The sequence below is a fragment of the Copidosoma floridanum genome, unplaced genomic scaffold (genome assembly GCF_036245765.1).
Source record: "Copidosoma floridanum isolate Cflo_tuat_1 unplaced genomic scaffold, Cflo_Japanese_pri ptg000025l, whole genome shotgun sequence".
In the NCBI taxonomy this organism is placed as follows: Eukaryota; Metazoa; Arthropoda; class Insecta; order Hymenoptera; family Encyrtidae; genus Copidosoma; species Copidosoma floridanum.
In genome coordinates this window covers 6,095,216-6,122,119 of record NW_028321902.1, presented here as the reverse complement: position 1 = coordinate 6,122,119, position 26,904 = coordinate 6,095,216, and the positions used below count along the sequence as shown (strand labels likewise).

The 26,904-nt window shown below is 39.0% G+C and overlaps 1 protein-coding gene across 1 annotated transcript in view; it reads left to right on the top strand.

Moving 5' to 3' along the window:
• The window catches only part of Gfrl (Glial cell line-derived neurotrophic family receptor-like), a 143,592-nt gene that overhangs the window by 64,318 nt on the left and 52,370 nt on the right, over window positions 1-26,904 (top strand). The window contains exons 4-5 of the mRNA XM_089595495.1: window positions 1,533-1,703; window positions 4,025-4,169. Coding sequence (XP_089451621.1) covers window positions 1,533-1,703; window positions 4,025-4,169 — 316 coding nt within the window. The remainder of the gene's footprint in view (window positions 1-1,532; window positions 1,704-4,024; window positions 4,170-26,904) is intronic.

Below are 26,904 nucleotides of genomic sequence, written 5' to 3'. Positions count from 1 at the left end.
ATGATACATTCGAGATCGACTATCGTTATTTTGGCAGGAAATTATAAAATATAAAAGTGTCACGATAAATAAATGAATAAAACTATCAATGAACGAATGGACGGATGCAGCTGCAAGTTCTGGTAACAGTCTTTATTTTCGATTTGGAGATTAATTTGACAAATGCGTACTTAATGATTATAACAAAATATATTTAATAGCCTGGTTGCTCAATGATTTTACGTTGATCATTACCTCTACTCGAAAAATATCAAACCCTTTTAATTCAAATTTATTGATGCACAGCTATTAATTTCATACATGTCTATAAACATAATATGAATTTCTCATAAATAAGAAAGTTATTTTTTATACTATCACCTTCAATCTCAAAACTCAATACTATTTTGTGGTCGATTGCTAAGTTACCCTTAAAAGTTTTTCGACAAATCTGTGATAAATTGAAACAACACGCATTCCATAAGTGGAGCAGTAGTGCAATTTACGGAGAAGCTTTTTCATTTTTAAATCAAATATTTTAGAGTAGTTTGCTCTTCCAACGTCAACAAAATTTGCTCGATTGAGGCACTAAAAAAAATTATATTTTCACATGAAGTTTCTTTACTCGTATCAATGAAAAAAAAAAAAAATAATAATAAAAAAAAAATAATTCCACTCTTTTACTTGTGAAAAAATATTTCAAAAATATTAAATCCTCGAAAACAAAGAGAAAAAGTTATATTTTAAGATATTAAAGGCATCATTTCATTTTAAGATTGAAATTTCAATTTCAATTTTATTTAAAAAAAAAAAATAGGGGCTCTTGACTCTCAAAAGAAACGCACCTCGAATTAAAAAGTTTTATTAGCATTGCAGCAGATTTCAATAGAACCTGAAACTTGAGTGCAGTAATCGAGGCGTGCACAGGAAAGTTAATGCAAAATTTTCCAGATGAATTTGTAATACGCACTTCCAGAAGAGCTTTTCCGGCGCTCAAACATGAATTTCCATTTAAAGGTAATCCATACGGAAACATGTAGCTCCGAAGCTGTTGCTTTTAATCCAAAACAGAGAAAGAAAGGGATAAACGACTATTCTATACTCTCTTTGATAATCCTCTTCATCCTCTTCATGTAAATTATAGTGGAATCAGAAATTTTTGCCTTTTTATTCTTTTTATTTTTTTTATTTTTTTATTTTTTTTCACTTTTTTCCATTTCATCACTGATGTAATCGCAACTACTACAATTGCGAGACGAAACGAGGGAGGGACTCAAAAAGCCCCTTATGCTTTTCCTCCCCCTTCAACCCTCCATTTCTTCAAAGTTCTGTAATATTCAAGGCCAAAATAGCAGAATAAGTAGGCCTCCCTGCGATTCGCTTACATAATTAATCCCAACTGATTGTGCTTGAAATGAATTTCTCTCCTTTCTTTTGTGCAATTACTCTTTAGAACTTAACAAAATTAAAAAAAGCTAATTCCAAGGAAAAAAAACAATCATTCTTGATGATTATTTGCGTCAAAGTAACGTTTGGCCATCATTTGTTTGCAGTGGCGTGTTCGACGGTGACGGTGACAAAGTGCCAGACCGCCCTAAGGAGCCTCCAGGCGTTCGACTTCTTCAAGCCAACCTGCCTCTGCAAGGAGCCGCGCGAGGACGCCGAGTGCAACAGCTTCCGGGACTTCCTCTTCGACCACCCCTGCATCTACGTCATAAAAAAGGGTAAGTGATGTCTGAAAAAAAAAAAAAAAAAAAAACGAATTGAATCGGAAAGATAAAAAAATCGCATCAAACGCCGTACACGAAATTCCCATTAGTTCGTGCCGATTGATGATCGGCTTGACAGCTAGAGAGAGTCGATTGCGTGGCTCACGATATACGTATACCGTTTATTGAAAAGCAGATTAAGGACTCGTCTCTCGCACGCGTGCAATTAATGCGAAATTGGCTACTATGGCCAGTGCCATTTGATAGCAGCATCCACTACGCGATTCAACACGTGATGTATCTATGAGCTGACCCTCTCCATGGGGTGAATTGCAATCACACGAGTCTTACGAGATTCGGTCACTCTGGGGGCTAGTGCTTTTATTTTTTTATCTTCCTTTTGAACCCAAACTTTGTCAAAGTCCACGGCACTCCTTAGTCGAGGTCGGACGGGCATATTTAGCTGCGCCAATTTTACCCCGTAGCCATAATCACGCCTTGGTTATTTGGGGCTGAAATAAGTCCCCCTCCCCTTCCCCCAGTGAAAATCGTCGCCTCTGACCTGCAAGAGAAGTATTTAACTTGGCTCCGAAACAAAAGACGTGCCGTATCTTTGACATGGAGTCGTATCTCCTTATGTGGAGCTTCTCCTCCGCTTTTGTACCTTTTCTCCTTCTTCTCCAGCCGCCGTTCCATTGTTCGTCTTCCCAAGGGCTTTGCTCGTCACGACTCGCGGATGATTCCCGATACCTCAGCCTCTCCTTTCCAGCTTAGCCGCTGCTTTTTTTTTTCCTCGGTTCAAAAGGAAGGAAGACGATTCTCTCGAGGGCTCATCGGATGCTCACTCGCGTGCTGGAAAAAAAGAATCATAAAAGTCTCGTTTTTCATCATCGATTTTTATGCTTTTTTCCTTCTCTTCGCGGATATGTTTGCTCGTCTTTGCTCTGCACACAAGTGAGATACTTCCGGTGACTGGAGTAGTAATGCTGTCACCAGAAAATAGGTCATTCGGGGATGAAGATCGGGAATTGCTTCTATGGAACTTCCTTTAACAGAACAACTAGTTTCCTTGCCTTGCGGCGAAATCGATGACGAAATCGATTCTTTTCATTTTTTAAACACTTTGTAGGAAATAGCCCTCAATTTTCTTTTACTGACATTAAAAATAAATTTTTCAAAGAAAAGAAAAAAATTATTAACAAACTTATTGTCTCCCAGCTACATTCACATACATTTTTGATTAAAAAGGTTTGGCTAGTTGGGTGTAATTAAAATGCCACGCATATCGAAGACCTGTAAGAACAGTAACTGCAGCAGTAGAAAAAGGCACTATTTTCTTCGTAGTATCTCCGAGGTTCAAATTTGTTCCGTGACTTTTATCTGAATATTTCACCCCTCTCCTTCCAGCTAATTAAATTTCGATCTTTAGAATGCACCCGGTTAGGTATCCTTTTTCTTCCTTTTGTCCTTCGTAGTCAATTTACATCCAGTGAGAACGTTATTTTCAGACCTACATTTCTGTTGCTGCACAAAGAAAAATTTTGTAGGGAATCATTTCAAAAAGCCACTTTTTTGAATGTAGCATTACTTCACTTCTTTGGTTACTTACTTTTTATATGCAGTTTTGCAATCGAAATTACCACTTTGAAAAATCTACATATAAAAATAAAAGTCATGTCCACTTACTTTTTATCTGTGAACTATTTGTTCCAATTTTAACACTATAGAGTCGTAATGAAAAACCAAAAGTTCCATGGTATGATGATTGTTTGTAAACATTTATTGAATTTAATGAATCTTCTTCTGATTTTCATTGAAATAGAATTTTTTTCATTAGCACTTCCCGTTTCAGAAGGCCTAGCTATTATATATTTTTCCCTCACTCTTTCTCCTCATGGTGATTGATCGCATTTGAACATGCTATGTGATAAACATATGATTTTTTTGGTTAAAAAAAAAAAAAAAAAAATTTCAGTAGTATATAACAGATATGGTCAGCCATCACACTTCATAGTTAAATCAATATTAACACAACTCATGAGAAAAAATAAAAACTACTTGGGTACAAGTAGTATATACAAAATGTAGTCAGCCATTTTATGAACATTTCAAAATTTTTTGAACGAGTCGTAGTATATATCGTAGTGTCACCATAAGCTATGCATTCTCCTTAAAAAAAATAAAACTATTCTTCTCAATTTTGTGATAAATAACACATTTAGTACACAAGTAAGCATATTTAATCATGGAGGGATTTCAATAGGCTTCTCTACAGTAATTTTACAAGAAGGATTTAAAATGTTTTTGATGATAAAATTTTTTTTTTCCTATAATAGAGAAGGATCCGTACACAATGGATTCGCTACCAACGTGCAACCACGCCTTGAGCGTCTGCAACCGAGAAAAATCTTGCGTGAAGCTGTACGACGACTTCAAAGCCAACTGCAAGACGAGGGACAACAGGTGCAGGATGGAGAACTGGTAAGTTTATAATCAACTATAATGTTCATACGAGTATACATATGCGATTTTCATGAATTTTGAATGATCCAAAGTTATCGCTTATTTCGCGTTAACTCTATTATTTATGGAGATATAGGAGTTTAAAGTTTTGGCTATTTCTCTAGCCGTAAATTTCGAACTTTCAGTTAATGCATTGCTTTGCTATCGTTTGTAGTGATATGAGGAACTCTCTAGAAAGTTATTTTGATTGTCAAAATGATTTTCCAAGCCTTGACTCAACGCTGGTTTGCGTGAATAAAAAAAAAATTTTTATAAATTTTAATTATTTAATGATTATTGCTTATTTCGCGATAACTCAGTTATTTACGAAGATACAGGTGATTAAAATTCAGGCCATTTTATTAGCCTAGAATTTCGAACTTTAAGTACTTCCATGACTTTGTAGTCTTCTTAGTGAACTGTCTAGAAGGTTGTTGTCAAAATTATGTTTAAAAAGATTAGTACGTCTAAGTGCACGCGAATTAAAAAAAATATCTCAACGAATTTCAACGAACCCAAATTATCGCTCATTTTACGATATTTTCATTATTGAAGATCCAGGTTGGGTTGAATGCCCCGCAACAGTGATACTCAAGAGATTTTACAAAGGCAAAAGCTGTAACTAGCCCCTTTGAACTCGTGTTCATCGACACCTAGCATATAGTTGAGAATAACACCGTTACCCTTTCATCGTATACCCTCACACGCAAACGTGCAATATAAACAAAATCATATAATACTCCTCCATGAAAAAGGTGGGGAGGGAAGAGCGAATATCGCTGTAGTAGTGGAAATAGACGACAGTCCTTCCCCTGCATTGCGGCGTTAAACAGCTCTTTTTCTCTCCTCTTTGCTCATTTCACCAGCTCCCGCGCTCGAGAATATCGAGTCCAGCTGGAGCTGCACGGCTACTATACGTATCTTAACGTTAATGTGATTCCGTAATCATACCCCCTCCTTTGTGCGAATTTTCTCCTGCTAATTGGTTTTAGTGACTTGTTTCTGTGAGGCTTTTTTTTCTTTCGCTTCTATTTATTTATTTTATTTTATTTTTTGTCTCTCTTATGTTCTCTTTTTTTCTGTACACTTCCATGAAATTACTATTCATTGCGGCAGCCAAGTATAATTCATTAATAAATGTCAAACTGTACTTACATCGCGTAAATCCTTTATATTCTTATTTCTTGGTAAATCCTACATGTTATATAGTCAAATAATTTTCTAAATACTTTTATTGTGCTTCACAATTCCAATAAAACGGCAGGTTGTGTGTACGTAAGTCCACGAGCGGTTACTGGCTCAAACTCTCTCTGACTGTGAAAATAATGCAGCAAACTCTCTACAACTGTACATGGCAAAACAGCTTCTGTTTTAATTTTGGGTACCACTAAGCTACTACTTGTATTTTTCCCCCAATTGTCGGATGATTTTTAGTTTCAAGCACGCGTGTAATCTAATCGATAAGTATTTTATAGGTCTAGAGTTGGAGCGAAATCTAGCTTTTCAAGACGTTATGAATAAATATTTTCACCTCCCTGTTTTCGGACCACAGGTTACAGCTCCGCTATTTTTGGAGGCAAAACTTCACGGCGAGCCCTCGCTCTTTGTTTCACGTGACTCTGGAGCAGTTTTAAGAGCCCGAGACACGCGATGAGTTTTTCATAGTTTTATTTAGGGTTATTATACCCTCGTCCAAGTCAGCTTATGTACTTTTGAGACCTTCCTTGAAGGCACAAATGTATCTCTCTGTGGCACCGGCCTTCTTGTGAATGCAAATTGTACAAAGTTCGAGACAATAGAAAATAATGACTTGGCTGCTCTGCGAGTAAACGTTTTAAGGAAATAAAGGAAGGACCAGGTAAGAGAGACCAGGTCGATTGCTTGACGTATACGGAGACTTCGTGACCTCAAAAAAAAAAAAAAAAAACGTCTTCCACGTTGAAATTATTTGCATCCGAGGGATGATGGTGTCTTTTTCCCTCTCACCTTGTCGTGCAATTTCACGCGCATACTCCAGAAAAGCGGGAAAGCCGAGCGGTACTTTGTCATTTCCCGTTACCTACCTCGTTCTCTTCGCGCGCACTTGTGAAACTCATCCGTCGACGAGGCGCAAGGGGCTGCCCAAGATTTTTTGAACTTTTTCCCCGCCCGGGGTCCTTTAACTTTTTGACCTTGTTCGGGCGCTCCTTCTTTAGTTTTAAAAATAGCATCGACATTTTTCTTTGTTATTCGACTTAAAATGAAACTTTTTCTACTTACCCTTTATTTTTTCTCCTCCTCAATGCAAACGTAACGATTGCCAGCTTTCTTGTTTCCCGCTGCGTTTAGCGATCCACTTTACTGCTGGTGGATGCAATTTTTCTATCGTAGAAATTATTAAAACTTATAATTACTTGGAAAAGAGAAAAAAGAGGATTATTAAACAGGCCATCACAAACATGGAAAAAAATCATTGGGGTTCGTTAACTGTCCGTACTTTTACTCTATTTTTTCGACGATTCAGTGGTCCTTTTTGTTATCCTTTTCAAGACTTTAGAATAAACTGAGTTGCAATTTAGTCTTGAAATAAAACCATAGTAAGTACATAAAGAGCTGCTCTTCACTTCATACGAAATGATACCTTTTTTTCGTTTGCTTTCAATGCATATCGACAAGTTACAAACCTTTATCCTTACCACGATTACTTTTGCAGACAGCGCAATAATTTTTGTAGCAAAAATACATATTCAGCATAAAATTATCGAAACTTAAAATAAGGTTTATTATGACTAATTCTGCAAAACCTCGAGGTCGAGTCTTACTTGACTCAGTACAGCGAGGATGTCTCGAAGAAAAGTGTCTCTAAGACGGAGGATTTCACCAGACAACGTATAGTGTATAACTTATTTATTGAGAGTCAAGTCACTCGAATACTCTGAAGACCACACACCAGTCATTTGTGGGGTCAACAGACCCTCGCCCTCTCCCAGCCACGTCTGAGCTTATAATAGTACACGCATAGCCAGCCTCGATTAATATCAATTATCCTTAATCTCCCCGTGGCGTCGTCAACGTGCACGAGCCTTCGCAACACAAATATGCTAATCGGCCGAGCTGCCCTGCCCATTTCCAACTTTATCGCTCATCTAGCGCTGCTACAACCTCATATATATAACCTGGACTACGTATACATGTATTTCCTTGCCGATGTCATTTTACGGCAACGTTCAATGCTTCGATATTTCTTGTTTTTCTCCGTATCTTTATGTGAGGATCGTATGGGCAAGTCACCGATTAATCGTTTATTCAAAGCGGAGCTTTTCAAATTTTCCGGACTTAGTTTTACGTTGGAGCTGTAAATTCGAGAGCTTAGCTTTTCTTCTCCGCGACTCGTTTTACCGTCCAGGTAATAATCATTCCTCGGCTCGCGCAACGAGACTAATTTAAAAGTTAATTTTAACGCTCGCGTGTACCTTTTACGGGGACGCATAAAACAATGCACGCGACAGTCTGGCTCGCGCTGCCCCACTGCAGGATAAACTGCGAAAAATAAACCAACAACACGCAGCGAGTGCAAGAACAAAAGGAGGAAAAAGTAGGGGGAAAATAAAAAGTAGTCTGGTGCTCCCCGCCTTCCTCGAACGTCGAATTGTGATTCTGTCCACAGCGAAAAACTCTCCGCGTTACGACTCACCGGAGCAAATACGTGCCTGTGGTATATATGTAATGTACATCGTGTCGGTCCATCGTGGACTAAATGATTCAGAGCCGAGCACGTGTGGGCATGTTATCTACGTACGCCACGTGTAAAGGTATCAGATGGAGGTGTGATGGAAAGAAAACAGTTTTTTAAAGGTAGGATTATTACTATTGTTTTTTTAAACATGCAATAGCATGAACGTCAATTTTTAAATCGATTATAATTAGTATATGTTGTCACGATGTGCGATGAATCACAATCATGTGGTTTTGGGACGTCACTTGTGTCAAATTCTTTCGTCGTCCCTTTTACTACAGAAGTACCGCATCTTACGTGCTCTTTTAATAACGTTCATTTAATTAAATGATCCACCAGCGATGGATGCAGTATTCGACAATTTGGAAACAAGCTTTTACACCTGAAAATATTATCCTTAACCCTATGTAAGGAAAAAACGTAAAAATTATCTCAGGCGTTGAAGTTATAGATGATAGTTGAATAGCTTCATTGGCTTCTTCGGTGAGTTTTGGAACGGACCTTACCTAGTACAAGTGAGAAAGCAAGCTTACCCATTTTTTTCAAAAAGCACCACGTCATGCTTCGAACAAAAATTATTTTCCGACGAATTCATCGACGACCCCTACAGCTCGCTCAAAGGCATTTCCATAAGTGCCCGAGCAAAAGCAATTATTCCCCCCTCCCCCTGCGATGCTATCGCACTGCAGTCGCTCTCGAGAGACGCGCGAGTCAAAGGGATCAAGTGCCGACAAACGAGGCGCGTTTGTGCACGACGAGACAATCCCGGAAAACTCAAAGGCATACCCTGACGAGCCTCTCTCTCTCTCTCTCTCTCCGTGTCCCGCGATTTTCGAGTCTCTCCTTTGATCTACCCCCTCTCTTCTGGCTCTTGACGCGCACTTTTGAATATTTCTCCATGAGCGTCTGACTGCGCGTCGGAAAAGAGTCTTTGGCGACTCTACCCCACCCTCTCTTCTGTACTCCGATGTTTGGTTATCTGCTTATTCCCCGTGTGGAGGTGCCTCCCTTTGTAAGAAAATCACGTGTTTAATTGGCTTCCATTCATCAGCCCCTATACTATATATACTACATCGGCCTACATTTGGTTATCAAAGTAAGCGCGTTTTCTTAGCTCTATATGGGCCATATAGTTCCCGAGCGAGCATGGAAACGCCGCAGTAAAGCATCAGAGTCGCAAAAAGTTTTACTCCACGAGTATATGTCACTTACACGGCAGCCCTACGGGAGCCATTGCTTTGAATTTCGAGCACTCCCACTGCTATCCTTTTCCTTACCCCTTCCATTGCACCCTTTGTGCCGCTACATGAGTCATGGAACACTCTTTCACTATTTGGCGTCCTTCGTAGTAGAAAATTGAATTACCAAAGTGAATATTTCTAAGATATAATTAAAATTAGGGACAAATCTTAAGATGCACGAACTGTGGAGGTTTCGAGGAAAAGGTTGAGAGGGATTTCTTAATCAACATAAAGCCCGTATGGCCTAATGGGGCATCAAAACTAGAATTCGACGAAAGGTATTACATGGCCAATTATCCATAGGAAAGAGTTAGTAAATATATGTATATGTATACAGTGCTACAGAGCGAAGAAAAGAAAGGAAAGGTCATAATTAATTGGTCTAATTGCGTCCTGTAATCTGACGCTTATCCTCGTCCAGTTCTGTGCTCGCGTTTTAAAGTAACTCTGCGTCTCTTTGCTCTAATCCAACACCTGTTCTCTCCCCACCCTTTCACCTCCCATTACTCGACTCTTCGCTCTTCTCTCTTTTATAGTACTCTTATGCAAGGTTTTACTTATAAGTATACGTTAGAATCTTTATACACATGAATATTGTAGCGCTCCTACTCTTGTTGATTTTTGGGAAGGTGATTTTCGGGGGAAAACAGTTCAGGCGGCTCGACGCGGTGTCTGTCTATAAGACTTTTGCGCAATACATTTTCCGGGGGAAGAGTCGCGAGGTCCGATTTTCGGGGGTACCGAGGTGATGAGTCGGATCAAGTAAAAGGGGAGAGCAGTCTTTTTTTTTAATTCTATCAGGGAACAGGAGGTTTCTCCCGGTGACCTGAGGAGCCTTGGGACTCTTTGCGACATCGGGCCTCGTTGTTTCAAGAGTGTGAGTAGACATCCCGTTTGAGCCACGAAGCTATTCAACTCGTTCTCGAATTGATTAAGGCGAGTGGGTGGTAAGACCCCAGTTGTCTGATATATCAACTGAGTGGTGGCCCCAGTGCCAGCTGAGTGGTGTAGACGGTGTTCTCTTTTTTTATATACGTACTCGTTAGATCTGTGTTTTGATTCTCCCTCCTGAATCTGGGACCATTGCATTTCCGGACGGGTAAATCTTTGATTTCCTTTATTGCGTCGAGCCTCTGTGTACTTTTTTTTCCGTGAATCTGATAGCGTAATTTTAAATCGAATTATTTTAAGTGATATAAAGTCAACTCGTGATTGATGAATGTAGTGTTAAAAACCGAAAAATAAATCTTTACCTTTGTATTCGATTATTGAATTGTAAGGTGATAGGCGCGCGTGCTCTCTCCCTCGAAGCATTCGCTACGCGATACATAGTGCGACCTGTATAATTCTCAGAATTTCCTCTCTCGGGTGTGTTAGTGAGGAGAAGTGTATTCGATTGACTACGCCGAATAAGATAAGCTTTATTTGTAAATGCGCTCGATAGCTGATGAGTCTATCTTCATTCTTTTGTTTATCAATGTTCCAAGTATAATAAATCAAGTTTCTGTTTTTTTTAATTACGCCTCGTAAAATATACCTTTTGATTTCACTACGTCCTTGTCCTTGATTAATCCAATAGAAATAAATCTTAGAATTAATTCAGGGACTTCGGAGTCGACTATTACACCGTGAGAAACGGTACGCCTATAAGCGATCCGCGTTGGCCCCACCAAAAGTCCTCGTGAAAAAGACGAGAACTTACACTTATTTCCTTTTCACTTACTTTTTGTCATCTGTTGTTGTTTCTTTTTTTTAATTTCTATTTTCAGTTGATTTTATTTGATGCTGACAGTGGGTATTGAATATTTTAAATTTCGAGAGTAATATTTACTCTTTTTTCATGCTCACGTAACTATTTGTTGTAGAAGCTATTGACAATTAATTTGAGCGCAATCGTAAAACGTAATTGGACCTAAAGGACTGAGAAAAAACATTAATTTTACGTCACGTTATGACAACGCATTGATTTTTAGTATGTTACAAAGTTTTCTCTTTCAAGAAGCAAAAGATCACCATAACGATACAAGAAGCATAAAGCGAAAAAAGGTTAATTTTCGCCACCTTCGCCAGAGCTGACGTTCTTTTTCACTACGTACAAGTACAACCAGAGAGGAGGTAGTGGTGGTGAGGTCCTTTCTCCAGGGGATTGCCGCGAGCGCGTGCGCTTGCAGTACTTGAAGGTCAAGGTCGTACCGCACTCGACGAAGACGACTCTCACCTGCTGCTCCACTCACAGAGTTGTGTGAAATCGCGTGCTTTCGAGGCTTCCTAGTCCATGGATTATTTCTGTCGGTGTTTTTTTTTTTTCATCTTTTTTTAGTGGGAAAATGAAAAATTTACCGCAACACACGACCGCAAGCACGTGAGCTATGGATGAAATTGCAAGGGAGGAGTAAGGATTTTTCAGGTCCGTGAATTTTCAAAACAGAGAACAGCCGAGTGGATAGTTGGATAAAAGGAAGTAACGGAAATCAAAAGAGTTGAAGACGATTCCAGGGTGTGTAACAATTGGCGCTTAGCCAGGCTTTTTTTTTTTTTTTTTTTTTTTTTTTTGATTTGGCAGTTGTACATGTAGAGTTGAAGAAAAAAGTTAAATCCTCAAGTACAACCCCTTTTGAGGGTATACTCTTGTGTAATTTAAACTGTTGTGAAATTAAGATTATTTATTTATGCACGCAACAAACGTATATTACATCTACTCTTCGAAATTAATATCTCGTTGTTATCGTAGCCCAGTTTGGTAATGTGTTTTCAAATACATGTCCTCGACAATGTCCACTTTTACGTGACACCTTCTATACGTACTTCATTTTATCGGTATATTTTGAGATTTTCTAGGCTCAGAGTGCGAGGAAAAGAAAACCAAATCATGTGAATTTCGCGCTTCTTTTGAGATACACCCAAGTAGCCTCTGTAAGGAAAATCCCAGTCCTCGGAGTATTCTTTCCTCCCAGTCCCGGAAAATTGGTGGGCTTGGGAGGAGTTCCTCGCGACTTTTCGTCGATCACCTTCTCTTTTCCGAAATCTGCAGGTATCAAATATGGCCGGAAGCTGGAAAGCTCAATTTTCTCCTCCCATTTGTTTGACGTCATACCGTCTATGTTTTCCTTTGCGAGTGAGCCAAGTGTGCACCGCCTCTTTTCTACGTGTACTCTGCTCCTCCAATTGCCCTAATTTTTCCACGTGAGGGGAATCAAAGCCAAATCCTCTTTTCGATCGATGCCCGACGGATTTCATAGCCTATTACCTGATTTTGTTCGCATCTACCATATTTTTCTTTGGGGTTGGTAATTTTGGAGACGTTAATAATAATACAATGGTATAAAATCCAGTTTACAAACTGACAGTATGCTACTCAAACTTTTTTTCTTTGTCTTCCCTTTGGTGCTTCTGCTTCCACCACTTGATGTTAAATAGGGGAAAAAATATAATTGCCTGACATACCAACACAGGCTGACAGAAGAGTTTAAATGTTTAAAAAAGCCCATCTTTCGTATCATGCGTTACTTTTCGAAATTGACAAGAGGAAAGCAAAATAATGGCAAGTAACAGGTACTTGAGACTCGCTAAACAAGCACATTTGTAATCGTTCAAGTTCAAATTGATTTCTTTCATGTTTAATATCGTAAAACTATTTTGAATTCACCACATACATTTCCGACTGAATTATAAAACTACGTATTTTATTTAAATGGACACTGCATTTGGTATAAAAAATTAAAGGATTAAATAACTACAATTCAAGTTCAAATAATAAATTCGAGGATAACGAAAATTTCTGCAATATTGCATAAGTGTGTACACTCGACTGGGTTCTGATTGTTTCACTTTCATATTATTGACACACGCTAACGTCAACCGACATTATCCTTTCTATGTACTTCTATGCACTTGCACAAAGCGAATGAATATACAACACTGAGCGAAAGTGAGGGAAGAGAAGAGGGTGCATGAGTTAATGACAGTACATAAACAGTAGCCATACCAAAATTAACACTGGTAATATGGCGCAAAAAACGCCCCTTACGAGACAACTCTTTTTTGGAACATTTAACGTGTACCGACACCCCTTGAAAAAAGGACCCTCATCAGTTTATATCAGCAAAAAGTATGAAGGACAATGACGATAGCAGCACCAAAGAAGAAGAAGAAACTCGTCATTGTCGTCGGCCCAAAAAGATTAAAGCTCATAAATAATGGGGGGTAGGGGGTGGCCCGGAAAACATCGGAAGAGGCACGAGCGTAGGTGGAGTCCCTCCGGGGGATCCTCGAGCCAGTAAATCTCGCGGCCGAGCAAACGCGAAATTGCCATGCGGAGCCCAGCCAAACTGTCTGGAGGCTGTTGCAGCCAAGAGGTACGCCAAGGGGAGGAAGTGGGTATCCTTTGGCACCTACTCCCCGCCTCTATTTTCTACCCTATATTGTTATTATTGTTATTATTATATGGTGCGATGCGTGAAGTACACGTTTAATAACTAGACGTTCCTGGGCTCCTCCCAACAATAGCCGAGGCGAAGATGATTTAAGGGCTGGGCGGACAAGAAGCGCCGGAATCTTCCTTTCTCGGCTGCGTCCTATGGCGCACAAGTACAAGCAGCTTTGGGCTCCCCGTTATTAACCACTTGAAGCTTCACTGACACCGATACTCTGCATACCAGCGTGCATACAGGTGTTGTTTTATGGTCCCAGTTTCCCGTAAACGTCCCACGGCCCTGAGTCCTCGACTTCACATAATCCCCATTTTTTGTTGAAAATATACGAGGAACAATTTAGTGAAGGTGTATTTTACTCAATTAAGATTGCTTGGATAGGTTTTAAAATAGAAGATGGTTATAAAAATTTCTGAGAAGAAAACACATGCTGCTCCTTTTCAAATGGCACCCATTGATTTAATAAGTAAATTACATACAGAGAATCATCACTTAGGACTTTCGAAGATACGGAAACTACAAGGTTGTATTTACCAAAATAAATTGACAGTTGTAATCCCAATGGCATTTTGTGTAAACACATACCTACATTAAAAATGATACTCGTTTATCTGTCGATGTAAATGAAATTACACAAAAAATTTGCAAAGCTTGTATTACTTTTAACAATATTTAAAAAGATAGTCATTCGGATCGGATTTTGTGTGCGTGTACCTAAGATTAAAAACACAGTAAAAACCGCGATACAACTACTTACGTGAGGATAATTGAAAAACTTTAATTGAATGAAAAAGTTGAGTGTTAAACAGACCGACATTACGGGAGGGACAAAAAAAAAAGTCGTGGGTGGAAGAGTGAAAAAGGGTGAAACACAGTCGGAAATAGGGGCTAGAGAAAAGGAAGAATGGAATGTACAGCACGTAGTGGTGGTGCAAGTATACCACAGCGACGCAGAGGGTAAGTTGTACACATATATACGTACGGAGTGGGAGGGTAGAAAGAGAAAGACGAAATATGCGCGCTGGCTGGGGCACATGTACTGCATTGCAGTTACCGCCGGTGGTGGTGGTGGTGGTGGCAATGGCCGTGCTATAGGCATTCAGGTATTCAAGGCTCGGGAAAAGGGATGACGGTCGGAGAAAAAAGTATCCTCGTCGTCATACAGGTGTGGAAAAAGACCTTAAACCAAAACGCTATGATGCGTGCAGCACCTATGCTGTGCAATTTTGATTATTTTTACTATTTTTTTTTTTTCTTTCCTAATCTCCTCTTCACAACTTCTCTTCCTTCTTTTTTCGTATTCCTTACAGCCACAAAAAGAAGGGCTCAAGTGTGTGTGTGTGTGTGTGTCCTCTTGACCTCGTTCGCCCGTTTCCCTAAGACTGCTGATGCCGTTCTGTACCTGCCGGTGCTTGTGTTTTTTTTTCTTCTCTCCCGGCATTTCTTCTTTTTTCTTCTCTTTTTCTTTTCTTTCGTTCAACTTGGAAAGGACAAAGCTTGAGCTTTTGGATTTTTCCAGAATACGTGTTTGATATCAGTTTTTTTGCACAATAGAATCACATTTTTCGGCTTAAGAAATATTGGACAGAATGAGATTAAAAAAGTGTAAGTAACTTTGGAGAAGAGTAAACTTTTATTCAAAATTGAAGGAGCAAGGGGGAAACGACGTGTTTGCGAATTCTTTCCAAAGACATCCCATTCGTTTCCATTAGTTGGTCTGCGCCGCTATGTGCTATATATAACGTACTCTGCAGCTGGAAAAAGCATTAAAATGAAAATTTTAACGTCTTGCGATCGCATCGCCTATACGTTTTTCGCGGATAGGTTTTACGGTGGTTTCCCGAGGGTATAGAACAAGTAGGAGTTAAGAGAACCCATAAGCGGTGCACTTCCCAAGTGGAGAGAAACTCATTGGTATCATTAGCAGGTGAATTTCAAACAAATAATTTTCGTAAAAGTAGTGGAAAAACAGCACAGATTGTGTTTGGATTGAATTTCACCGGAAAATGAACTGCCAAATGTATAGGATCGGTAGAGAGAAAGTGGAAAGACTTTGCAGCTCTATCCGACATCGACGAGGACTCTGCCACAGTTAATACTCCTAATGGCTTGGCTGATGTTGAACTTCTGATTTTTTTAAACCTCTTTTTGTTTTTGTTTTTTTCAAGTCGTTTTTTATTTTACGGCTAACACAGCGTGTATAAATTTACCCGTATATTATTCGAGAATTCGAAAGACGTTTTTTTCTATCATGCCATCTTCTACCTTCTTGTCTGGTCATTTTAATGTTTACTTTCTCTAATTTCTCCTCCTCATTTCAGCTTGTGGTTGGCAAAAAGAAGTGTTATTATGCTCCTTTGTACCTCTCTGCTTATGAAATTCTTTTTTAAATGACAGTGGTATAAACAATTTTTCGAAAGAATTAGCTCAGTCGAGTATTTCTACAATGAGATCTACTGCGTTTATGTATACATACAGTACTGGTACTAACAACAAATAGGTTCAGTAAATTTAAGATATTGAATTTCACTGTAAAGTATTTTTTTTTAATATTTGAGAACTTTTAAAGATATTTAGACTTTTTTTTCGTCTAAATTGTTTTCCTTGGATTTTAATTGTAATAATTGTTTTCATGGAAAAAATCTTAATAAGTACTGTGTTGTCACACGGTATATATAAGAGCGCAAACCTTATTTCCTCGCACAAAGCCAAAATCAATAATTGGAAAGGAAAGATAATCAGAGCAAAAGCCCGAAATGTGGGAGGGGAAGGGAGGAAAGAGATGTCGAGGGAAAAACAAAGGGAGCAACGAGCCAGTGGATCCTGTGGCATCGGGTGGAAAATACTCGCGCGAATGTGCTCCAACAACGGGACCACCGACTCGCAGACTCGCACTGTCCCTTTGACGGATCAATCGTGTCACGATTTCCCATAGACGTTCATTCAATCTCGGCTCCACTGCACCGGTGTACGTGTGGCTGATCGTGGCCATCGGCAAATTGGTCCGATTACACGAGGAAATTCTCTCTTGTCCTTTTGATGGGATTTTTTAAAAGGGCACGAGCTTATCTCCTAATGCCATTTGATTCGCACGAAATCTTTTTCTTCGCTCTCTTCTCTCGTTTTTTTCGTTATGCTATCAAAGTTAGTCAATTTCATGAAACGAAGCTTCAACAAAGGGTCTTGAGCCACATTCATAAAAAAATCCAAATATTTGATTTGTTCCTCTCTGGCTCTGATGAATTAAAAGGCTGACAGGAATTTTAGGAAAGGGTCTTTAGAGTCTGGCACTTTTTTTCCTTCCTATCCAGTTATCGTATCGATTTTCTATCTGCGGCGCTTCGGTGTTGGGCTTATTGCCATCGGCCTTCCATTTTGATAATCTGCGGTGAGCCAAGAAGTTTTTTCCTCTCCATCATATCTGTGTTCATACTACCCCTCTTTTACGATATTTCAAAGGAATCACTATCAACTTGGATTAGTTAATGGGTATCACTTTCGACGCATAAAAAAATCATTTAAACAAAGTCTCGATGGCATTTGGTGAGATTTTTTGATAACAGTCAATCGAAAATTTTATTTTGCACAAAAGCGTATTTTTCCAAGTTTGTGACTCTCAAAGTATGCAAATTTAAGTTCTTTAATTTAAACAAAAAATAAAAGTCCAAACGCATACCTCGTCCGGAGAGAGAAAGAGGTGGTGTCGAGACAAATGGAACGACGCGAGCTTTAATTTCGGTCGGTCCGGTCGCTTGGCTCGTGCGTACCATACGCCACCCCCTCCTGCTCTGGTGGTCCCTACGAGTTTAATTTCACCTAATTATTGCTTTCATTTGTCGCGTTTGTTTGTGCATTTGGTGCGCAATACGCGGATGTTTTCCCAACATCGGAATGGCGGGTGTTGTTCGAAATTTCACGTGTTAAATTTTTAAATCAATGATTCCAAAAAGGAAGACGCAAGTGAAATGATTGAAATCGTGTAAGGTGTACCGATGCGTGAAAAGAGAGGATGGGAGGGTGAGTCCTTGGACACGCGCGTGTCGAGCTGCACTTGGTCGGTCAGGCTGGTAAACTCGGAACAGCAGTGCTTTCCCCTAATTAGCACAGTAAAGCGTAGGCACGTGTGTGCAGGGCCGGCCAGGATTGCGTACCGTTGCCACGAGGCTTTGCGGTTCGGCGGAAGGATAATGGACTGGGAGTGCACCGACTGGTATATCCACGCACATGATGGATCACCCTGTACAAATAGGGTGTACACGCAGTGCTGCTTGTCCATTCGAGTCTGCGCCCTAATAAACTGGAATCGCGATCGAGTACGTATAATTGTGACGCATGTCTCTACCGGAAGTGGAAAATTTCTTCTGATTTTTTTTTTTTTTTTTATTTTTTTTTTTCATTTTTCCACTGATGATACTCTTTGTACCGATGCATTTATCTACGTGTACTATAAGTTGTGTACGTGCGCAAAATGCATGTGATATACTTTTGAAATAACTTTTAACATCTGAAATAGGGGGAAAAATTCTTATTTTTTCACGTAATATTAAAAAAAAAAAAAAAAAAAAAAAAAAAAAAAAAAAAAAAAAGAGTAAAGTTTATGGTTGTACAGGCCCATTCATGAGACAGTGGCAAAGATGTGACGGTTTTTGAAACTAACATCGCGCAGTAGAAAAAAATCCTATCAATCCATACTGGCAATAGAGATGTGGTAAAGGCCGTCGACTCGAGCTGGTACGTCGAAAGTTCGAGACAAACCATGTTGATACCTTTACACGCGTGAAAGACAAAATAACCACTCATTATATTGATTAAAGAAGTGTACATATGAGGACAACTTCGATCGTAGAAATTTACAATAGTATTTTTTAATAATTTTTTTTCAATATACATTACTATTTTCTAATTTCATGATTTTTTTGGTTTTAGGTGGTAACATTGGTATAGGTACACATTAGAGGAATACATAAACAAAATCTGCTGTATCTCTTAGTCTCTTATACATACAAGTGTGATCAGCTTACTGATCAAAACCGAATTAGTGCATAGATAAAAATTTTCATTTTTTCTTCCCCCAATTGCGCAAGTGTCTCTCCTCTCATCCCTTCAAGAGCGAGAAACCAAATGTAATATTGTGATACTTAAAATTCTCAGTTGTGGCACTGCATCATCACATATGATAAACAAAGTCAACATTCATTCACAAGCATATACCACTATAATCACGCGTCGGTAAGTTAAGCAAACGATCCTCAATAGCCATCGGAGGGGGTGGAATTTGTCACTTGGCCGCGCAGCCAGTTAGGCTCTCCTGAATGCATTATGCATGCGGCACCAGATGCATTTTTCAGTCTTCCGTGGCTGGAAAAAGCCCCGAGACGAGAAAAACAGGGGAAAAATCGAACAAAGAGGCACTGCTGCGAGTCTCGGTTGTACCACCCGATGCTGCGGCGTCAGGGACATTTTTCGTCCACAACGTGCGTGCACCCACTTCTTCCCTCTTTCTTTGCCTGATGGAAACGAGAAACGCGAGTCGAGTCTCGAAGCGACTTCTCTTCTCTGATGTTGTCTTGCGCTCAATTTTTCGAGTTTTCCAGTACACGTGTGCCTCCCCTGATGGGCCCGAGGCTGGATTCCTTTGTCAAAATAAAGCCAAATATACGTAGTTTCTTTTTGTATTATGTATCAGACTCATCTTTGCAAAACCTGTAGATTCACGTGTGGTAACAGTTGGTGCATGATTTATTTATTGCGAACGTGATGTGGGTTTTGGATAGTCACTGATTTTATTTGTGGCAATAAAGTTATAAAAATAAATTGACATCAACATAAAAATGGGCAATAGTGTAACATGGCACGTATTTTGCTCGAAGTTGTTAACTTGACACTTTTTTTGTGATGCTGAAAATATAATGGTGCAATCAAATTGCGTTTCCAAAATGCATGCATGATTTAAAGCATTGATCATTCACAAAAATCTACAATAATATGTTATAAAAGTATTTTCCTGTATTAAAGAAAAACTTGATTTTCTACACGAGTATTAATATATAGCTTTTGTAAAAGAAACTCGAGTGTCATGCTACTTTCCTCTCATTAAATAAATGAAAGACTTCAACGCCAAGTAAAATTATAGATAATACTGATAAAGTAATTTTAATAAAATTTATTGTTGTTGGAAAGATTCACAAATTCGAATGACAAATAATTGTGAAATCAAAGGTAAAGCACCCGTAGAGTTGACATCTAACAGGGCCAATTTAATAAATTATATCCAACTCGGTACAAACGAATTTCCGCGATGATTATATATATATTTTTTTTTTCCTGCAGCAATTCAATTTCCGGCGTACAATCAGCGTAATTATTAATTTCAGAGCTTGCAAACAGAGCCCGCCCCTGGAAATGACATTATGACTTGGATTTAATTACGCGATCGTGATGATTACGAGCATAAATAATATTAAGCCACCCCGTTCCATCTCTTCTATTTTCTGTCCATGCGATGAACGGGCGCTACTACTTGCAGGAAAAAAAAAAATTGCATTTTCCGTCAGGTCTCGCAATTAAAACACCTTCTACTTCGCAACGTGCGCGAAAACGCGAGAAAGAACGAGGGAGGGGAAGGGGAAAAGAGGGTGTCGCAAAACCGCATTTCGTGTTTTGCTGTGCAAGTGCTGCTTCGCTCGCGAGGTGGAGAGTTGAAATTGACACGTCGCTGAAATTTTGACGGCAGCTGACTCGCGAGTTCGTTGTTGATTGCGTTACGTGATGCATCGGTCGATACGTACACTCGTGCTGTTTGTGGTGTTTTTGCAGTTTACATTTTTTTTTTTTTTTTTTCATGCTTTTTCACCGAGAGCAAATTAATGATTTAGTTGACAATCATACTGATGGATTTTTACGAGTGTGGTGTTGATATAACTTACTGGTATAACTACTTACTATTACACATAATTATTGATAGTTTAGTACGTAATAATAAGTACCATTTTTCACTGAAAAATGTTTGTTCATAGGAGTTTTAAAAATCATTGTGAAATAAGCGATTAGCCACGAGGAAACCGCACATCTATTGAAAGTTTCTTTGGTAAAAAAAGCAAGTAACAACACCAAGAGAGACGCATTAGTCGTAATTACCACGTGGAAAATCTTGCATTCAGGTTTTCGGGACTAAAGACTTTGTGGGCCATTTTTCGATTCCACTCTTCTTTGTCGTTGGCTCATCTATACGGCGCCAGAGTGACTCTTTTCTTTCCATCCATTTCCATCCAACGACCAGCTCATCCTTTGTCTGTGGATCCACTTTTCATTTTTTCCAACTTTCGTCTTCTTTCATTAGTGGCCATTAAATGCTCGTCGAAGGAATTGGTCAAAACAATGGATCTGTGGACGCTATGCTTTTACTAAGAATAGGTTTAATTGATTGTGTATAATTGCTTCTTTTATTTTGTCCTCCATCATTTTGAGATCACTTGATAATTCAAGTAATGACTTGAGGTACTGATCCTCAAGAGAAAAATGGTACGCCGCTCCATTATTTGGTAAATACAAATATATAATTCTACCCATCTACGGCTCCATATATATACATATTCATGTTGCAAAGACCACAAAGTGTAAGTGGGGGGTGAGTCCAAGAGGTGGACCAGAGCGACAAGGAGTAAATCAAATTCCCGGTGCATCTGACGTTTACGTCCAGATTTCCAATGAAGGTAGTGGAGAAGGGCCCCTTACCATCATCTTAGGAGAAATTGACTGGAAGGGACTATCGATCAACTGGCCAAACGATATTCTACGTAAGAGCCCAAAGTGACCCCTGCCGAGTTTGCTACGTATGTTCATGCTGCCAACAATCATTTATAGTATAGATCTTCCGCTGTAATCGAAAGATATTTCATGTAATATCCATTTGAAGAAATTTTTTCTTACTCCTGCGCTGCATTCTACCGAGAAGCACTCAAAAAAATAGCCATTGTTAAAACACAGCAAAATCCCGTTGGAGTCTCCTGCGCATTTCTTATTTCGCACATCGCTGACGACGAGTGGCTCAAGGCGCACGAGTAGCGTACCTCGACTGAAAGTTCATCTTAATTTTTCACTCGAGCGAAGGAGAGATTTATAGCTGTTCTAGTGTCATCCGTCCTCTCGAGGCAATTTTTGGTGGGAAGAAGATTCATAGCCAACACATAGGTGTACATACACTCATACTATTTTCCGTCATGCAGAGAAAAACGCATTTTTTTCTTATTCCTTTTTTACTACGCGTGATTTCCTCATACATATTTATCATGGTGTTGTTGCGATGCGTAGAGGAGCTATTTTTTCGTTGGCTGTAACTCGACAATCCAGCTTTTCGAATTTGATAAATTTTTCTCTCCTTTCCCAGTTTCATCCTATCGAATTATTGCATTACCACATACATATATATATATATATTCGGGAGAGTAACAGTGTTGGCGAGGTAATTTATGGAAACTAGTTTGATAACTATACAAGTGATTCTTGTTTGACCGCATTCGTGTATTTAATCTTTGTTAAATTTGAATGTGTATCTGGTACGTACATGATAATTATTTATTTCATCCTGGCCTACTTTAACTTCGACTCAGGACTAATTTTTCTAAAAGTGAAAATAAAACTTTTGAAAAAAGAAAAAAAATTTTGTTACGGTTTCTTTTGTTTTGTAACGTTAAAGCGGCTAAACAAAATCTTTGAGAAATGTGATTACCCCCGAAATTCCTTTTTGAGGATGAAAAAAAACAGAGAATAAGGCCTGAGGTAGAGGCTTTGTCTTTCATTCAACGATACTGAGCTCACACAACTACATTTTACACACATAAGTACGGAGGGGCTGGAAGTGAATCGGACACACGAAAAAGTAATAAAAAAAAGAGGAGGGAAAAAGAAACCGAATCGAAGTGAAACTGGTTGCACTGGATGACTCGCAGAAATGAAAGGGGAATTTTCCTCCGCTTCCCCGTATCTCTGTCCAGGGAAAAGCTACAGATGAGGGATTTTGATAGGTGTTTATTGGAAAGAGAAGAGGAAAAAGGAAATAAGCGCGGGTAGTGTATTTTTCGGTCCGGAAAACCATTTCTGGTTTTGTTCTCTGCTTTGTCTTTTTTCCTCCCCACACATTGATTGTTTCGCGTGATCGGCCACATTATTTACGGATCGCTTACTACACGTGTTTTCATCCTGTTTTTTTTCTTCGTTTGCTCTCAAAGATGGTATTTTCCGAGAATTTCAAGATGCTGTAATTGTTTTTGTCTCAATATATTGGTTTTTAATTTTTCCTTGTAGCAAAATGAAAAATCTAATACTTATTATGTTATTATTTGACTGTGTTTTAATTGGTGCATGGATGACTTCGTTTTTACGAATTTCGTCGACTTTCGTGAAATTGTTTGAAATTTCCTTGCAATCTATAAAACTTCAAGCTCTAAAAATTAGTCAAATGGCGTAAATAATCGTAGGGAAATTGGTGGTGATACGCACGTGCAGGTACATATATTATGTACTCACGAAGATTTACTTGGTTGACTCAACCTACTTTGTCCAGTGGGTAAACTTTTAAACTTCGCTAATGGGCACCGGATCGATGGTCTCACCCCATCAACATCCGCCCAAATGATCCAAGAAAAGAAAGGGAGGCGGGTCTGCAATTCCTCGGGCGAATTTCATAATTCAAGGCACGTGAGCTGCAATCGCTGATGGGCATACCTACCTCGTACACACACTCCTTGTCTTTCTCGTGGCAGAGAATTTTCTATGAGCAAGTCAGAGCCAAGGGTGTATCTTTTTTTTCTTTTGGGAGTTGAATTTTTTTATTTTTTTATTTTTTTTATTTCGCGTTTTGAAGGGAAAAAAGAAAAACTGGACCACTGGATACAGCTCGTACAGCTCGACACTTGTTGTAAGTCTTCCTCTGAAATATTCTGTTATACTTTAAAACACTGCGTAAAAAAGTGTAGGTACTTTGATACGTATATGCTTTTCCTGCCAAATTGGAGTTAACTAAACAGAGAGTCGACAACTAAGTGATCGTCGTAAAAAAATGAAAAAAAATTGGAGAAAACTGGAACTCGTGAATATTACATCTTCCCTTGGCTGCAAACATAAACTCAACTCGTAGAAGGTGGGAGTTTAAGGGCAGCAGGTCAATTAAAACGCATAGCCAACACCACGTAGCACCCCCAGTGTGTGCATAGATAGGAATCTAGTGTGGCTGGAAACTGGAGCAGGTCACAATGTGCTTCTAAAAAGTTGTTCGTAAAGGACACGTGTGCTGCTGATGTACATGTGCACGTGTGGTTGAGTGTATGCAGAGTTATAGGCCAGCTTCGGCAGGTATTCTTCCGCGTCTGAGTCTCCATATGTATGGAATATCTCTTTGTACAGCCCAACTCCTGGAGACCGTAACTCTCCCGAGGCCTCGTAAGTTTCGGCCCCAGCCACTACCTGCAATGCCCCCCCGACGATTTGGTCCTTCGATTACTTCCCTTCCAGGTGGCGCTCGCATATAATGGAACCAAGAGAAATTTCATCTGACGCATAGATATTGCATGTACAGAGGCTGCCCGAGAAATTGAAATATTAGCCTCTCCTTTGGCCGTTTTATCTTCTATCGGTAGTATATTCTTGGACCATTGTGAGTTTGCTTTTATATAGAGTATTCGGAGTAGTTGTGCATCAGTAACTGCACGAGAGTTCCATATCACTTTTATAAGTTTTGGAAAATATTACTTTTCGATAAGCTGTTGAGATTGGCTCGGTATTGTAGGCAAGCCAATTTTAATTTTATTAACCACACGCACATAAAAGATCTTGGATAACTTCTAATGATATTTTTCTCCATCGAATAAAACAAAATCGTAACTGTCTCCGCTAGCAGTGCTAGTTTAAATTTTTAGGTTTTATACGTAGAGTTCTTTTTTATTTTATTTTATTTTTTATCTCCTTCCGTTTTGACAGACCAAAAAAAAAGAAAAGCAACTGCCAGGCAACTAGAGTTTGATAAATCTTATTTCCAGTGTCACGCCATTTCCCGCCGCAGTGGACAGATTTCAAAAAAAAAAAAATAAATATAAATAAAAATCATCGTAAAAGTCATGAAAACTCGATTCCCTCCACTCCACAATCACAAAAAACATGCACACTCACCCATACACCGACTACACAGAGGGAGATACGCGAGCGTCTCAATAATGCACACGGTCGTACGTGGGGTCGGAAATGTAGAGGGAACAACCCCAGCGTCTATCTTACACCCTTGGTGTACGTAAATTGAGAAGTTGTAAGCGTGTATGGAGGTACACACACATGTATACATATCGCGTGATTCAGCCATCTACTGCATTCTCACAATCCATCCCTTTTCCTCCCAGTTAAGAATTCCACGATTCTATCATTGGAAACCAGATCTGCGAATATTACATGCCACCCTTTCGAGGGTGGCGCTAAGGACTACCCCCTCTTTTCGTTAGCGCGCACTAACAAGTCGATTATTTGGAAAATCCATCTCTCGAACAGAATGTGAAATTTTGTTGAAATCAGTGAAGATGTACAGTATATCGTTTAGGACAAATTGTTATTATGATTATTATTTTCAAAGAGGTACGTCTTTTTATGTTTTACCATTACTCTTGTCTTGGTGCAAGAGGGTTGCTGATTTTTTATAGATTTTTTATCGCGATGACAGATGCACGTACTCGTGTCTTGCCACCAATTGACTTTTGCAAATCGATATTGTCACTGATAAAGTACAATTGTAAAAGATACCTCGATAATCTAGATCGCCGTGCGATGTATCGTTGTACATTGAAAACCCTTTTTTTTATGCAGCTAGACAAGCTCATGCGTGGTATCGTAAAACAAAAAAAAAAAAATGCGCGAGGGAGAAGCAGCCCCGGAAACCATTTTTCAATATGTGCATCACGACAATGGAGTGCAACTTTTTTTTTCTCTTCACCTCGCGCGTGTAGCACAGCACTCGATAAATAAACACTCGAGCTGTCTGCTGCAAACTTAAACAATATAAATCAGTTATGTGTGTGTCCCCCTTCCGGTCCTAAAGAAGAATAAAACTGGCGAGTAACGATCGTTTCCCCGATTTTATGTCAATGCTATACACACGCACCACGATGACTCCGCTTTGAATGTCATTTGATTATTCGATATAGAGGTGGTGAGGTGATTTTTCATGCCAAGGGTTACGTGACAAGTGTGAAAATTCAATTTTATACTTGTCAGAATTTTGTGTGAATTGAGTGACTTTGATGTTGTTTCGCTGAGATCGATCAATCGATTCTCTTTTGTCTTTTCTACAACGTATGAATTTGAATTAGTTACTGTGAAACGTATTTTTTATGGATGCGAGTACTCGTATTTTATTCAATTTGAAAACCGTAAGCTGCAAGTTGAATTTTTTATTGAGATTTTGTGGCCATAATGATAAATGTACCTTTGTTCCGATACCTTTCTCTTCTTGAAAAATTCACGAGATATACCTTCTACAGACTCCGTGTGAATATACAAAATCAGTCAGAAATTCCATTTTTTTCTTCTCCATTATCGGAAAAGCCATCATTAATCATGGAATAACGACACAGTTCGCCCCAGTTTAAAAAAAAAAAACTTTACACTCGCTAATTTAAAAGAGATTTCAATTTTTACGCGCTCGTGACATGTACGTATGTACATCTGGGTAGTAGGGACGAGCGAATTTCGACCTTTCATTTGTCGCAAGTGCAAATGAGAAATCCCGGTCCAATAAACCCGCGCGTACGCTCGTGCTCCCCAAAAAAATAAAAAGGACGGGGGGAAAAAATGCCACGCTAACTAGCTCGATTCTCGGGGGAGATTCGAGAGAGAAGAGCACCGCGTACAATTTGCATTTTGCATCCGAAGAGAAGAATGATTGTATGATTATCGCATTAATAAGATGACCTATACCTTATATACCCCATAAATATTTAATGAGGTGCTTACGTCAAGACAAACATTTTGGTTTTGATTCCCTTTGACTCGTCTACACGTATAAAAGATTTTTCACATAAATTGTATGAATAATTTTTTATTACAATAGTTTTCCGATATCACTTCATTCCTTCATAAAAAAAACTTCCAACCAAATATAAATATTTTTTAATTGATGTAGCGATGTATCGAAGAATTTCAAGTTTTTACCAATTGTCTAGTGTTTCGGATTCATTTTTTAAAATGAAAATTTAATCTTATCAAGTAATGTCAACCCAAATAATTAGATTTCAGGTATGACAGAAAAAGGGGTTTAATGACCAGCAAAACGTTCCATTAAAATTTGGAGG